The 13,893-nt window shown below is 35.7% G+C and overlaps 1 protein-coding gene across 1 annotated transcript in view; it reads right to left on the bottom strand.

The window, feature by feature from the left end:
* Window positions 1–2,493: 2,493 nt before the first annotated feature.
* The window catches only part of LOC110024101 (protease Do-like 7), a 161,367-nt gene continuing 149,967 nt past the window's right edge, over window positions 2,494–13,893 (bottom strand). Inside the window, exon 24 of the mRNA XM_020723860.1 lies at window positions 2,494–2,917. Within this exon, the coding sequence (XP_020579519.1) occupies window positions 2,744–2,917 (174 nt within the window). The 3' untranslated portion in view covers window positions 2,494–2,743. The remainder of the gene's footprint in view (window positions 2,918–13,893) is intronic.

Raw genomic sequence — 13,893 nt, 5'->3', positions numbered from 1 at the left:
TTATATATTATTTATTCAATTTTTTAAACATAAAATTTAGAAAATATTTTATTTAATAAATTATTTCTACTTTATTTTTATAATTGTTTTCTTAGCTTATGCTATTCTTGGTTAAAATTTTCATTAAATTTAGTAAAGTAGTTAAATTCTTATAGATTTTTGAAATTCAACTTATTTAAGGGGCAATTTAATTAAATCTAAATTTCTATATTTTAATATTCCATTAATACCTTCGGTAAGTTTTATTTAAAAACTCGAAATTTTATGAAAAATTACTTGCGAGTGATGTATCACTAGAGTTATCAGAAAATTTTAGAATTAAAAGATTATTAGTGCTTAGTTTTTGTGTATTTATATTTAGCTAGGTGAGGCCTTCAAGTTCCTCATATTCATAGAGGCATCCATTCATACTAATACATGAGCAATTCTAGCATCCTAAATGCGAGTAATAATTTAGAGGGGCTTATTATTTTTAGTAATCTTTAGGCGAATGTATTCATTTAAAAATACATTTGTAGGAATTTTTATAAGTAATTGTCCTCTCCTAGACTTCTCTTAACAAGTAATACCAAGAACACTTTAGGATAATAAATGCTTTAATAATCATTTCTCACACTTGAAAGAATATTAGGAGAGCATCATCTTACATGCTTTAGCTAATATCATAATCAATTTTATGTAGTGCATACCTTAGGCCTTGTCTTTTGGTTGGGCAAGTTATGTTAATGGAAGGATTTTCCTAGTTTTATGTCTTTATTATTATTATTGTTCTTTCATTTGGTTAGCAAGGCAACACGACTCCATGAATTTGAAGTTAAACATCAATTACCCTATTTAACAAGGCATATTTGATACTTTCTTTCACGACCTAGCAATTGATTCTCTTCTAACAAGAATTCCTTTAAAGCATTAAATTCAACACTCTCCATCAGCAATGTCTAAATTATCATTAGATATGGTATGTACGCCATCTTGAAAATAAAAAAAAATTAGAAGTCCTATTACATACGTAATAGACATGAACATTAGAACAAATAGACATAACAACAATCGAATCAATCTTCTTTATTGATAGCTAAAATTATAGGCATAAAAAGCAGGCATCTCTCCATCATGATTTGTAACTCCTTTTTATCATTTTTTATTTCAGTCTCAAACATCCTTTTGACATTCAAAATATTTAGGCCATTTGCCTTTCATTAAAGTCAAAAGGGTAATATTTAAAATTCTCATATATGCCTCTTGTTTAGGTTTAGATGGTTTGGTCACATTAAACGTCGATCATCTGATGATCTGATTAGAAGAGTAGATGTTTTAGAATCAACTTATGTTAAGAGAGGCAGAGGTAGACCTAGGAAGACTTGGGCCTATTGTATATAAAATAATCTTAATTTATTAGAATTAAATGAAAATATGAAACTAAATAGGAGGTAATGGAGAAAAAGGATTCATGTAGCGGACTTCATTTAGTGGGATAAAGGTTTTGTTGTTGTTATTGTTGCTGCTGGTTGCTCAGGCTCATTGAGTTTATCCTTTACATTAAATAATTGTTTAACTTCCTTTCAATTTTGTGAGAGGACAATGTGCACCTTTTCACCATAACATGAAGGCAAGTGCTTTCCAAATATAAGGGTAGGATACATGTCATTACAAGAGGTGCAATAGCTTTGGTTGACTCTGCACTTAAAGAAGTTATTAGGTAAGGCTGAAGAAGCTTTGATTCTCCAAATTAAGGTGATCTGTGATACCAAAATTACTACAAGTAGAATATCTGCAATATCAATCTCTAATATTAATTTTGGATGGGTAAGGTGGGATAGCAAATGTGAGGGATTGTCCAAGATATTAAAATTTTCACTTCAAATAAAATTTATAATATGGAAACCTTTGGGATAGTTCAGGATGGCAGAATCCCTAAACAAAATTTGATACCTTAAAACATCTAAGGAGGTCAAGAAACAAGAATAACAATATAATACAAATTTAGGATATCAAAATCTCGGAGATCGTAATAAAAGATTATATTTCCATGGACAAAATATAGAACAATCTTAAAATATCTTTAATAAATTATAAATGATACAGTAAAAAGAATAATCAGCCAGAATTGCCAATTAAAAACAAAAAAGGGGGTGATTGCATGAATACCGCTCAATTTCTATGTATTTACATATCTAACACCTAAACTTTATTTATTTATTTTTTTTACAATTAAAAATCCTTCAAACCACATAAAAAATATCACTATTTTAATTTCTAAAAAGTGAAATATACATTTCATGCATAGGTAAGGTCGCATTATGTAGAAGTTGAAGTTTAGGTGTTAGATATGAAAATGCATAAGAATTGAGTGGTACGTATGCAAATCTTCATAAAAATAAACCCTCCGCAAAGAACCTAAGTTCTCATCACTCTTCACAACAGTAACTGTGATATTATCAGAAGATTCTTTTCAAAGCTAAAAAAAAAGATACTGATGAACCAAATGTCACATCTTTTAAGAAATTTGATACAAATTTTGGTAACATGTACTGTGTCTGTAAGGGTAAAGAATCATGCGCGCTGCACAAAAACTGATCTAAGTGATTGTTGATATAACAGACATTCCTACTCTGAAATTTATAACCCAGTTCTAAAACAATTTAAGGGTAAACAAATCAATATATGCAATCAAATCTTCTACAGGGTGACAATTCATAAAAAATCTCCCGTTGGGGTGCGCAAATACCTTGTGTTGAGACTCTCAGTTAGTGGAATTCAAGGATTTGATCGTTCTCCTACGCCATGTTGCGGTTTCTGGATCAAATTTAAGTTCCCAAGTTGGCCAATAGTGAAGATCTTGCTTCAGAGTCAGAACTCGTGGTTTCCCATTTAAGTGAACCGTCTTCACACGCACAAACTCACCATGCTCCAGTCCCTGGAATAAATTACAAAACCAAAATGTCCTCAGAAAATTGGAAAGCTTTATGAAATGGAAACTAAGTGAAAGGTAAAGCAGAGTAATTAAAAAAGTATCAAAATAGTTCCCTGATTCTTTGCAGAGGATCATTTTAGTCCCAACATCTATAAAGATGCCTATTTAACCACCATATTTCTTAAATATGGGCTGAAATAATCACCACAGGATTTAAGAGTATGGATTAATTTGACATTTCAATAGACTTTGTTATTAAAATGACCCAATATAAATAATCAGGGGATTATACGGGATTAAAATGACGTAATTTTACTTTCGAACTATGATATTTTATTTACTAAAACCCTACAGCATTTGGCCTTTAACCTTATGATTCCTGCAAATAAAAATAAACCTAAACTAGCCATATTTAACCACCCCCACCCATCTTCAGAATCCAAAGAGCTTCCTGTGATAGATGAATAGAATTCCTTTTGATAACTTTATCTCATATTCTCTCGTCCTAGAGGAATACTTAATGGCATCCAGTAGGGTGCATATTTACTAAATAATTTCCTAGCGCTTTTAATGGTTGTAATTAGACGTTCGACTTTGCTGTAATCCTCATTTTATTACAGTTGTTTTTCACGCTGCCTGCAGATTGCACGATCTCTTGTCGTGCATGCCAATTTCTTAGTCCAACACCACCATTTACAGTAGTTGAGGATTACGAAAGGTGGTGAAATAGCATCCATGGAAGTAAGCATAATGGCTATCGTGTCTACATCAGTTCTACAAAATGCAAGCTCTCATTTTCTACAAATCACGTTGACATAAATATGAAAAAATAAAAACTGAAGGTATATACAGCATTTTCCAAAAAAAATATGAAGCATCAGCTCAACAAAAGTGTTCTGCGTAAGATCGATTAGATAAGTTTGCAGAATATATGCGTAAGTTCCTTCTCGAGCATGTTTGGCATCGTACCAATGAATTTGAAATAGCTGCAATCTGCTAGAATCGATCTCAATGTCTTTAGTAAACAGAGCATAACCCATAGTTAATGTTACATCATGTATTTAATCAACATAAATGATTAAATATATGTTTATCTTCTTACAAGAGATTTGCCAATATTTGAGTGCTTTTATGTAAGAACATGAAGCCGTACCTCATTATTCTAATAAAAGCTACTTAAAATATTATTCCTCAACGAATTAGGCTAGGTTTGAACAGAATAAAAGAATCATAAAAACTAAGATGGTTGATCGTGGTCACAGAAAATGGGTTTCAAAGCTACGAATGCAAACCGAGTGGGAGAAAAAGTAATGCAGAACATATTCTTATACTCCTAAATTTAATCTTGATCGCTTTGAACAAATAAGCCACGTCAAATAATTAGAATTTATCGCACTTGTTTTTCAGACTCATTCTGATTTTGAATTAAAAGAAAAAAAAAAAAACAGATGACACCAAATGAAGCATATGGTAGGAATTTTCTAGTGACATGGGAGTTTTCCTCCAAAAGCTGAACCAGTTTGGCCCAAACCGGTTCAGTTGAGAGGGGGGCTGAACCTACCCGCTCCTTCCACTTTTCATTTGGTGGGAAAATGACCCCTTTTCTGTTTTTTTTTCCCGCTTATCTATTTTTTATTTATATGTGTGTTTTCCGTCTAGGTTTTCAGTTTTTTATGTTATTTCTGATTTCAGAACTGTGAGAATAGCAGCCGATGTCCTAGTTTCCTCTCGAGGGCTGTATCCGATGGTTAGGGCCGCCAAACTCTGCTGTCCAGAAATCCAGCCAACCACCAACATCCCCACGGCTGCTAGATCTTGCTGTTCTGCATTCCAGCCTCCCTCCATGCCTCCAATCCGTATGTCCCATCCCTGCCCCCAGTCAAAGAACCTCCCTGCTGCTTCATGGCGTAACCCATGCCTGCACATCCGGCTCTTGTACTACTAAGCCACTCCCATCCCGAAATTCCCATCTACAGCTACCAACTAAGCTCCTCTCTATTCCCGTACCGAACCCCTTGCCCGCCCCCACAGGCACCGTTCTTCCCACAGGCACCGTAACTCCCGCTACCATTCTTCCCTACTCCCTTGCCTTCTTCCCGCCGCCCTCCCGACCTTCCCGATACCGCAAATCCCTCTAGACCCATTCCAATCCTGCCGTAATCCCTCCCAGGCATTCCCCAACCTGCTCCAACCCTGTCCAACTCTACGTTGCAACAGCTCGTCCCAACCCCTCCAACGGCTGCCGAGCTCCTCCAACCGATCCAGCAGCTGGCGATACCCTTCGAACCCACCATACTGCTGCATACTGCTGCCGCAACCCACATCCAGCCATTCTCCCCTTGCTGTCCAGCCGTACCCTGACCCCTCTACTGCAAGTGCTGTTCAGCCCCTCCATAACCTTTGCTTCCCCTCAAACCTCAGCATCACCTGGCTGTCCTACGCCAATGTCTTGTGGGTGTTGTTGATTTTACTATTTCAAGAGCCTTTGCTTGTAGTCATATTAAATTTTAGCAATAATATTTTTCAGAGTGATTTGGGTTCCCTTGGATATCATTTAATATTTTATTATTTATTATTGCTTAATAAAAATAAGAAAAATTCGTTTAAGATTAAGGTTATGTGTAAGATTATTATTGAGTCTCAAGATTTGTGAGAGATTTCCTACCTCTTGAATTTTAGGAAATCGGAGAGATCGTCAATCCTTGAATTGTAGGTATTTATGCTTTATTTTAAAAGTTCATAATTGTATTGTTTGTTTTAGATAAATAAAATATTTATTTTGCCTTAATTTCTAGGAAGAATTCTACCAAATTGGTATTAAAACGAAAAAAAAAAAACACCAAAACAAAATTGGATCAAGATTCTGTGAAGAAACCAGTGGATCGCTGCGTGCCTAGTCGGACAGGAAATGATTCAACCGGACTGGTTGGATCATGTGTGATCCTGGAGTATTGGAGAGCCAACAACAGGACTGGCATGATCGCAAGGATCACGGTACCTCCTCAGCTAAACGAGAAAATATTGCGTTGGACTCCAGACACAATATTTTTTCCAGCTATATAGTCAAGATTTGGAGCTAACAACATTAGGATCGAACGCACTAGCACGATTCGGGTACTGTAGTAAGGTTTGCATGAACATTCTTATGATACAGTCGTGATCGTTGGAAGCAAACAATCAAATCGCAACTAACATGATCAAACACCATCGATATAGTCTCAATTTGAAGTTACGATGCGATTTAATTTCTTTGTGACGCAATTCGAGCTGATTTTTCTACAAATTGGGTGGGAAGATTGCGGCTTGTCATAATCATAGAAAAGCCATGATTACAACCACTAGACTGTGATTGAACCAATAAAAACAATCTCTATTCAAATCAACTATGAGACCTCGACTTACAAGCTTCAAAAGAAAATAAATAATGGTGTCAAAAAAAAAAAAGATTTGGAGAAGAAATTGGTGAAAGAGATGAGTCAAATTAGATATGGGATGGAGTAAAGGTTCCCCACCATAGAAGAAAGTTTTTTCTCTATAGGCGATAGATTTTCTTCCATGAAAAACTGAATTGAGCCACTTCGAGTGCTTGGAGAAGATGAGAGGAAACCTTTCGAGATGCAATCCAACACCCTGCTTGCAGTTCAGTTTGCCAAACCTAACCAAGGGTTGATCGAAGAATCTTTGGTTAATTGAAAGAGAAAAAGATCGACAGAGAGGAACGTGAGGAAAGCATCCCACATCAAAAAACTTCTCCCAAGGCTTCGATTGGGGATGGATTAGAGATTTATGATGAAGACGGTTGAGCCAAAACATGGAGAAGAGATTATGCAATGGGTGTGAAGATGCATGAAGAAGGAAAGAGAGAAGCATTGATGAGATATGGATAAGATTAAAGGAGGAAGTTTTACCCTCAATATATGATGGGAAACAACTGAGGGAGAAGAATTTGTGATGGAGTTGCTAGATTTAGGAAGTTAAAGGTGCTGATCTTCGAGGGGGAAGACGCACATGGGTGAGTATACTAGGGGAATAAATATTTCACAGTAAATTGGCTAAATATGGGAAGAGAGCACATGATGGCGGGATTATGTTTGGAGGGAAAAGCCCTATCATTGTTTAAGTTGAGGGAGGCTAGATACCCAATCCGTTTGTAGGAAGAATTAATGATTTTTTATTGGAACGCTTCCGAGTCATTCAAGAATGAGCCCTACATGAGCAATTATTTGCATTAACTCGGGAAGGGACTATCATGGAGTATATGGAGAGATTCAAGTTTTTGTCGACACAACTGAAAAGACTTTTTGAAACAGTATTACAGAACTTTATGAAGGTTCTAAAGCCCGACATACGTGCAACACATCGGCCGCTGAGAACGAGAGGCTTGGGAAGATCGAAAGAGGTATATAGGGTGAGAAACTTTTTTGGTGGAGGTAGGGGTGGGTAGTGGTGGATACTAGGAACCCTAAAATACTACTAAGGTGAGGCTAGCTCAAATATCAAATGATACTTGAGTTAATCACAAATAACAATAAGAAAACAAATATAATTACTAAAAAAGCCAATAAACAGTTATAACCAACACACTTGAACAATAACACGACAAATGACACGACTAGAGTGAATTTTGGTTGGTGGTGATGGTCGTTAGGGGACCTCGGAAAGGTGACAATAATAATCACCAACTAAAGGCCAAGATATAGTCGAAGAACCACTTGAAACCGTGGGATACAACCATCAAAGGAAAGAAGAGACGCCGACAATTTTCTCGATACAAAACATAAAAACTGCCAACCGAGAACACATGAAAGAAATATATAAACCATAGATAATTTAGGATTGGGCCCATAAGTGAAAGGAGGCACCAAATCCAAAGGAAGGAGCCGATCGGCTCTCCCTCTTGCTTAGACTAGTCGATCCAGGCTCTGGACGCAAGGGTTAGACATCGCGCTTGTGTGCTTCCTGTGTCAGAAAAGACGCTTCCACATTAGTCTCCAGTGATTTGACCTCATCCGTCAATGCTTCTGTCTCCTCATAGTATGGCGTCAACTTGGTCACGTTGAAGATGGTAGATCTACTGTAACTTCTCAACAAATCAATCATGCAGGCGTTGTCATTCCAAAACACATCTTAATAAAATAAATATGCATTATCATTCGACATAACATGTGTTGCAGCTGCATGTGGATGGATATTTTCACGAAAAAAACCTCGAGTCATCAAATCTGTAATTAGCTTTTTTCACTCCTCATACACGTTCGTGGTAAACATGCAAGAGGGATTTAACTCTGTGGTGAAATCTATGATAGAATGGACTACACTCAATGTAACAATTCAAAAAATGTCTCTTCCTTTTCTTCTTTGAAATAACCTAGATCCCACAATAGAATGTTATTTCCCCCAAAGATCCTAAGATGGTTTCAAATATTATAGTTCATCCCTCTTGTCTAACCATCTATCAGTGGGTATACTGCCAAATTAAATCTAATACCCAAATGACTTTATATGGGTTTCTAGTAGTAGTTCACAAGCTCATTATCTTTGATGTGTTGAACTTCCCTAGATATGCATAACTCAGGAGGTAGGCTATATGCTTAAAATTTATGAAATCCTCATACCTGAGATTGCTCTGTGTTAAGTATCAGTTCCTCAAACTCCAGGCCCTTTTGGACATCAAATGCCAATCATGTTGATGCTCCTCTCAACACCTGCAAAATGGTTGTTTGATTCACCACAATCTCGTACTCTGCATGAATGCCATTACCTTCACTACATCTAAAACAACTATTATTAATTCATTCACTGGCAGTCGGTACTCCTCATTTGCATCATCACTTTCTTCAGTGTCTACTATGTCAGTATCAATGGCATCACTGCACTCTACTAAGTAAAATAGACCATATCTTTATTTGAGCAATATGCTGCACTGTGCCAATACCCATGGCACTTTTTGTTCGGGATAGATTTGAGAATACTAGTTCGCCCTTGTTTTCTAATCTGAATTAGTTTCTCGTCAAGCGAGGTCGGCTTAGATGTTCCCCTGAGTGTACTCTGATTGTTCAGTTCTGGGATTGTGTAATAACCGAAACATAAAATAAATAGAATGAAATTTAATCCTCCTCACATCAATTATTCAAAACAGACACAATGCTCTTGGTAAATCAGAATGAAAGATTTATCCTCTCATTTCGTTCAAGCTGAAGGAATAAACCAAGCAAGAGACAGAACAACCAAGCGAGAAGAGAGGAGTGAGAGCGAAAGCATAAAAGAAAAAAAAGGAAGACGAAGGAGACGAGTGGCTCTCTCGACTGCCGAGAGCAGCAAATGAAGGAAGGAAGGAGGAGCACACTTACCTTTCTTGTGTAGTTGACAGTCCAGGGCATTATGAACAGAGAGGAAGAGGAATAAGGAAGGAACATGCTTTCAAGAGAGGAGAAAGAGGAATCAAGGGAGAAAAGAGACGAGGTAAAAACCTATCAAAACATGTGCGCTCAAAAAGAAGGGAGGCGATGCTAAGAAAGAAGAGACATCACTTGCTAGAAGAAGGAATTGAGCGATCCTTGTGCTTGATTTGCGTAGATGAAGGCAACATCAAGCTAAAGCTTGTTAAGGTGGAAGATGATGCCATTAGAGAGGGAAATGTCTCACGCCAAGAAGGAAGACAATGAAGTTTGCGGTAAAAGTGCCATTTTATTGTACAAAAGACTCGACTTCATTTGGTGTCAGGAAATAGGAGCATCGAGCAGAAGTAGAGGAAGGAGGGATTCTGATCAGTGGGAAGGAGAAGAGAAGATGTGTCACTGAACAGTTGCTTATTAAAGGTATGGGCAAACAATGCTTTATTAAAGCAAGGGCGAATATTGGCTTATTAAAGGTAAAGACTTTAAAAATATTAATTTATGAATTTAAAACATTAGTTTAATTAGTTTTAATAGTAAGTTTTATTTAGATCAAAATTTAAGCTATAAAAATTTTAAATTTTAATCAAGAAAAGTTGAAGACAATAAGCAAATGTTAGGATTTAATTTCCAAAACTATTATTGTTTAAATTAATAATATTTAATATTAGTATTAATTGCATTGATTAAACTTAAAGTTCAACTGTTGAAAGCTCAATTAAACTAATATAATAAAATAATAAATAATAACTAATAATTAAATTAAAACATAAGTAATGTCATAAAAATTTAGTAACATAAATACTTTATATATTATAGATCGAGGTTACTACTTGTATATTTAAATTATAGTAGTATTTGGTTACTTCTAAATCTAATACATTATATTAATTATTAAATATATTTTATATTGCAATATATGATTTATCTATTCTTTAGGTTTATTTGATCATATTGAACTATATATTATTGATATCAATATATGAACATTTATTGCATAATTCAATGTATTATATTGTGTACAACACAATATGAAAATAAGAATGAGATTGACTATTCTAAGTTTTTCGTTGTGCATGCTTGACTATGATAGAGTTCGTCCCTTTATGATAATAATGAAAGAACACTAAGGTACTCATGCACGTAAATGAAAAAAGATATTGATATTGATGTATCTTTAGTGATACAAGTTTAGACGGTACTCCTGCATCTCCAATTTCATCTTGGACCATGTAGTGAAATTATATTTTCCCTTATGGTGACGTATATACTTAAAATTTTTCCACCAAAACAACACTCTTCATTAACTTGTTAGTAGCTAGTTTGGCCAATACATCCGTTGGAACATCTTGATACTCAAAAAAATTCCAGCATAGAGCCACTCGACGAACTCATCCGGATCCAAGTGGCCGTCAAAATATGACAAACTTATCTTTACTTCAAAATTCAAACTTCTCAGATATTTCAGGTCGAATCTTTGTGGTAGTTATTCCTCATCTCAGAAATCTATAACACACTTCTCTATATCCTCTAACAAGCACTTTATGTCTCGACTTCTCTGATATTGTATCTCAAAGTGTTGTGACATGTCTTCTTCTTCACTGGGATCATATTTACAGGAGGGATTCAGGTGTTCCTTCCACTCTCCTTTTCGGATCTCACCATCATGCACGTCGATGATCACTCCATGGCTCCTTTCTTCAATGTCATCAAGCTATTTTAGCACTCGGCAGAGCTGTCGCTATAATTCTTCTATGGTAAAAACCTGATTGGGTTCTGACAATTGCCTCTGCGGTTGGTTTGGCATGGTTAGGTGAGGTGGGTAGGTGGAAGGAGATGTGGAGTAGGGAAGAAAATTTTTGGGTAGAGGTAGGGTGTAGTAATGGTGGATGCTAGGATTCTAAGATAGGACTAGACTTAGACTAGCTCTGACACCAAATGATACTAGAGTTAATCCCAAACATCAATAAGCAACCAAATATTGTTACTAAAAAAAGCCAATAGATGGTTAACAACCAACACACTTAAAATAAAAAAAAAAATATAATAACAAGACATATGACACAAGGCTAGGGTGGATTTCGGATGGTGGTGGCGGTCGTAGAGGGACTTTAAATAGGGCGCGACAGTGATTATGGGCGGCCGGAATGGTAGAGTAGCAAGAATCGGCTGTCCCAACAACGACAGTTTGTTGTTTGAGGGCAACAACAACTAGGTGGAAACGGGAGAAGGTGGCTAGGAAAGCTAAATAGTGCAGGAAAATAGTGATTTCCAACAACTCTGGGCAGCGATAGCGAAGGAAGTAGGCTGAGATTTGCGAGTAGGTTGGGGAATGGTGGAGGGCGGCTGTGTGGAGTGAAAACAAGGCTGGAAGATCAGAAAACTGCAGGAAAACAGTCGAGGTGTAGCCATCGGGGTAGATGAAGCAATAGATGGTGGTCGAGAGCGATGTAGGAAGGATTCATAAAGGGTAGGGAAGATAATCACTAATTGAAGACCAAGATACAACTAAAACACCCACTAGAACCGTTGGTCACAACCAATGAAGGAAAGAAGAAAAGTCAGCAGTTGTCCCATTACAAAACAAAAAATACTGTCAACCTAAAACACATTAATCAAATATATAAGCCCGAGATAATTTAGGATTGGGCCCACAAATGCAAGGAGGCACCAAATCCAAAGGAGGGAGCTGATCAGCTCTCCCTCTTACCTAGACCAATTAGTCTAGGCGTTGGATGCGAGAGAGGGGCCCGCACTCGCGTGCGTCCCGCATCAAAAGAGATGCTTCCACGTCAATAAATACTCACCTCCATGGTTATTGGATTGCTTGTCCAATTTGCACACAAAAAACCTTGAGAACATATTAAAGCTTGCATAAAATTTAGTGATAAAGAATTGTTGTATGCATCAAGAAAAAAAACTCATGCTAAAAACTAACTCATAACAGCGGTAGAAATTGGAACAATTAAAACATCACAAGACATTTTTGAGAGAATTAGAGATCTTGGTGCATCAAAATTCTACCAAGATAGAATATCAAAGCCATCTTTCATGACTTTAGACTATCAAATAAATAATTTTCTAAATCCCTTTTGTTGTCCAAAACTTTCTTTCCATAATTGTTATTTGAATCTCTCATCAATCATTTATCTTCTCCCACAATCATTTGAATCACCTAGCCATCTACTAAACATCGCTTCATCTCATATATTTTCTCATATCTACTTGTCCAAATAGCTTCAACTTATAATCATTGAACATGCCAAAAAAGCTCAAGCTTATCAACTCTGCCAGAGCAAACCTTCCGTTGCTTGATATGTGAGATCCTTAAGAAGAATGAAGCTGAACTCTTAAACATCAAAGGCCTTTTGGTTTAACGATTGAAATTTCATAAAAAATTCCAAAGTTAAGCATGTTCGTGCGAGAACAGTCTTAGAATGGTAAAGTCCCGGAGAATTACATCAATAAGACAAATTCATGAGGTCGTTAAGCCAAAACGAATAATATCTGCATGGATGAGAAATAATGCTAGAGAATTACTCCGGCCTAAAGATAGGAACTAAGTGCAATACAGAATAAATTGCTACGTCATGGGAGCTCTCCTATGAATCCTAGATGGGATAAAGTGCTATATGGTGAGAGCCACATCTGAATATGTAAATGTTGCCTCTAAAATAAATTTGTGAAGAATATTATGTCATTTATCAATTCCTAGCAACACAAATTTTGTGCCACAATCTTGCAAGCGAATAAATTTTTTTTTGTTTTACTTCAATGTAAAAACCTCGACAATATGAGCGTATTTGATTATGATAAAGCTATTTTGACTTTGATTAGCCTGATGCTACGTCAATACTTCATCGTATTTATCATACTTGACCAAATCATTTGTGGCCCATTTGTGGACCTATATGAGCATGTGATGTTTGGAAGATTTTCATAATTCATGCATTTTGAGCTAGTCTTGCACAACATCCCACCTATTTGTCATCATTTTAATCAAACACGATTGGGTAGAATTTTTTTTTTTTTTTTTGGTTTTTTTTTTTTTTTTTTTTTTTGGAAAGAGCAACGGTAAACTTAAAATAAAAAATACTAGGATTCATCATTGCAGAATTAGATGGAAAAACTTAAAAGACACAAATAAAATTATTTTTATGAGTAAAATACAAGAATTCAAAATTTGAGATATTCATGAAGAAGCAAATGTGATGTGGGATAAAGTAACAAACACTATTAAACAAGTAGCAAAAGATGTTCTTGGAGAATCAAAAGAAAAAAATATTTTCAAATAAAAATAGTTGGTGGTGGAATAATAATGTGCAAGAAAAGATAAAATATAAGAAGTTATGTTATAAAAATTGGTTTAAATGTAAAAGCTTAGAGGATTGGGAAAAATATCAAACAGACCCGCATGAAGTATAAAAGAACAATATGTGACGCTAAAAATTTTGTTTTTAATGATCTTTATCATAGATTGGATACTAAAGAGGGTAAAAAATATATGTTGAACTAGCCAAACAGAGATAAAAGAAAAGTAAAGATTTAACTCAAGTAAAGTGTATTAAAGATGAAAATCAAAAA

This window comes from Phalaenopsis equestris, unplaced genomic scaffold (assembly GCF_001263595.1).
Source record: "Phalaenopsis equestris unplaced genomic scaffold, ASM126359v1 Scaffold000246, whole genome shotgun sequence".
NCBI lineage: Eukaryota > Viridiplantae > Streptophyta > Magnoliopsida > Asparagales > Orchidaceae > Phalaenopsis > Phalaenopsis equestris.
This window is presented reverse-complemented; position numbering and strand designations above follow the sequence as displayed.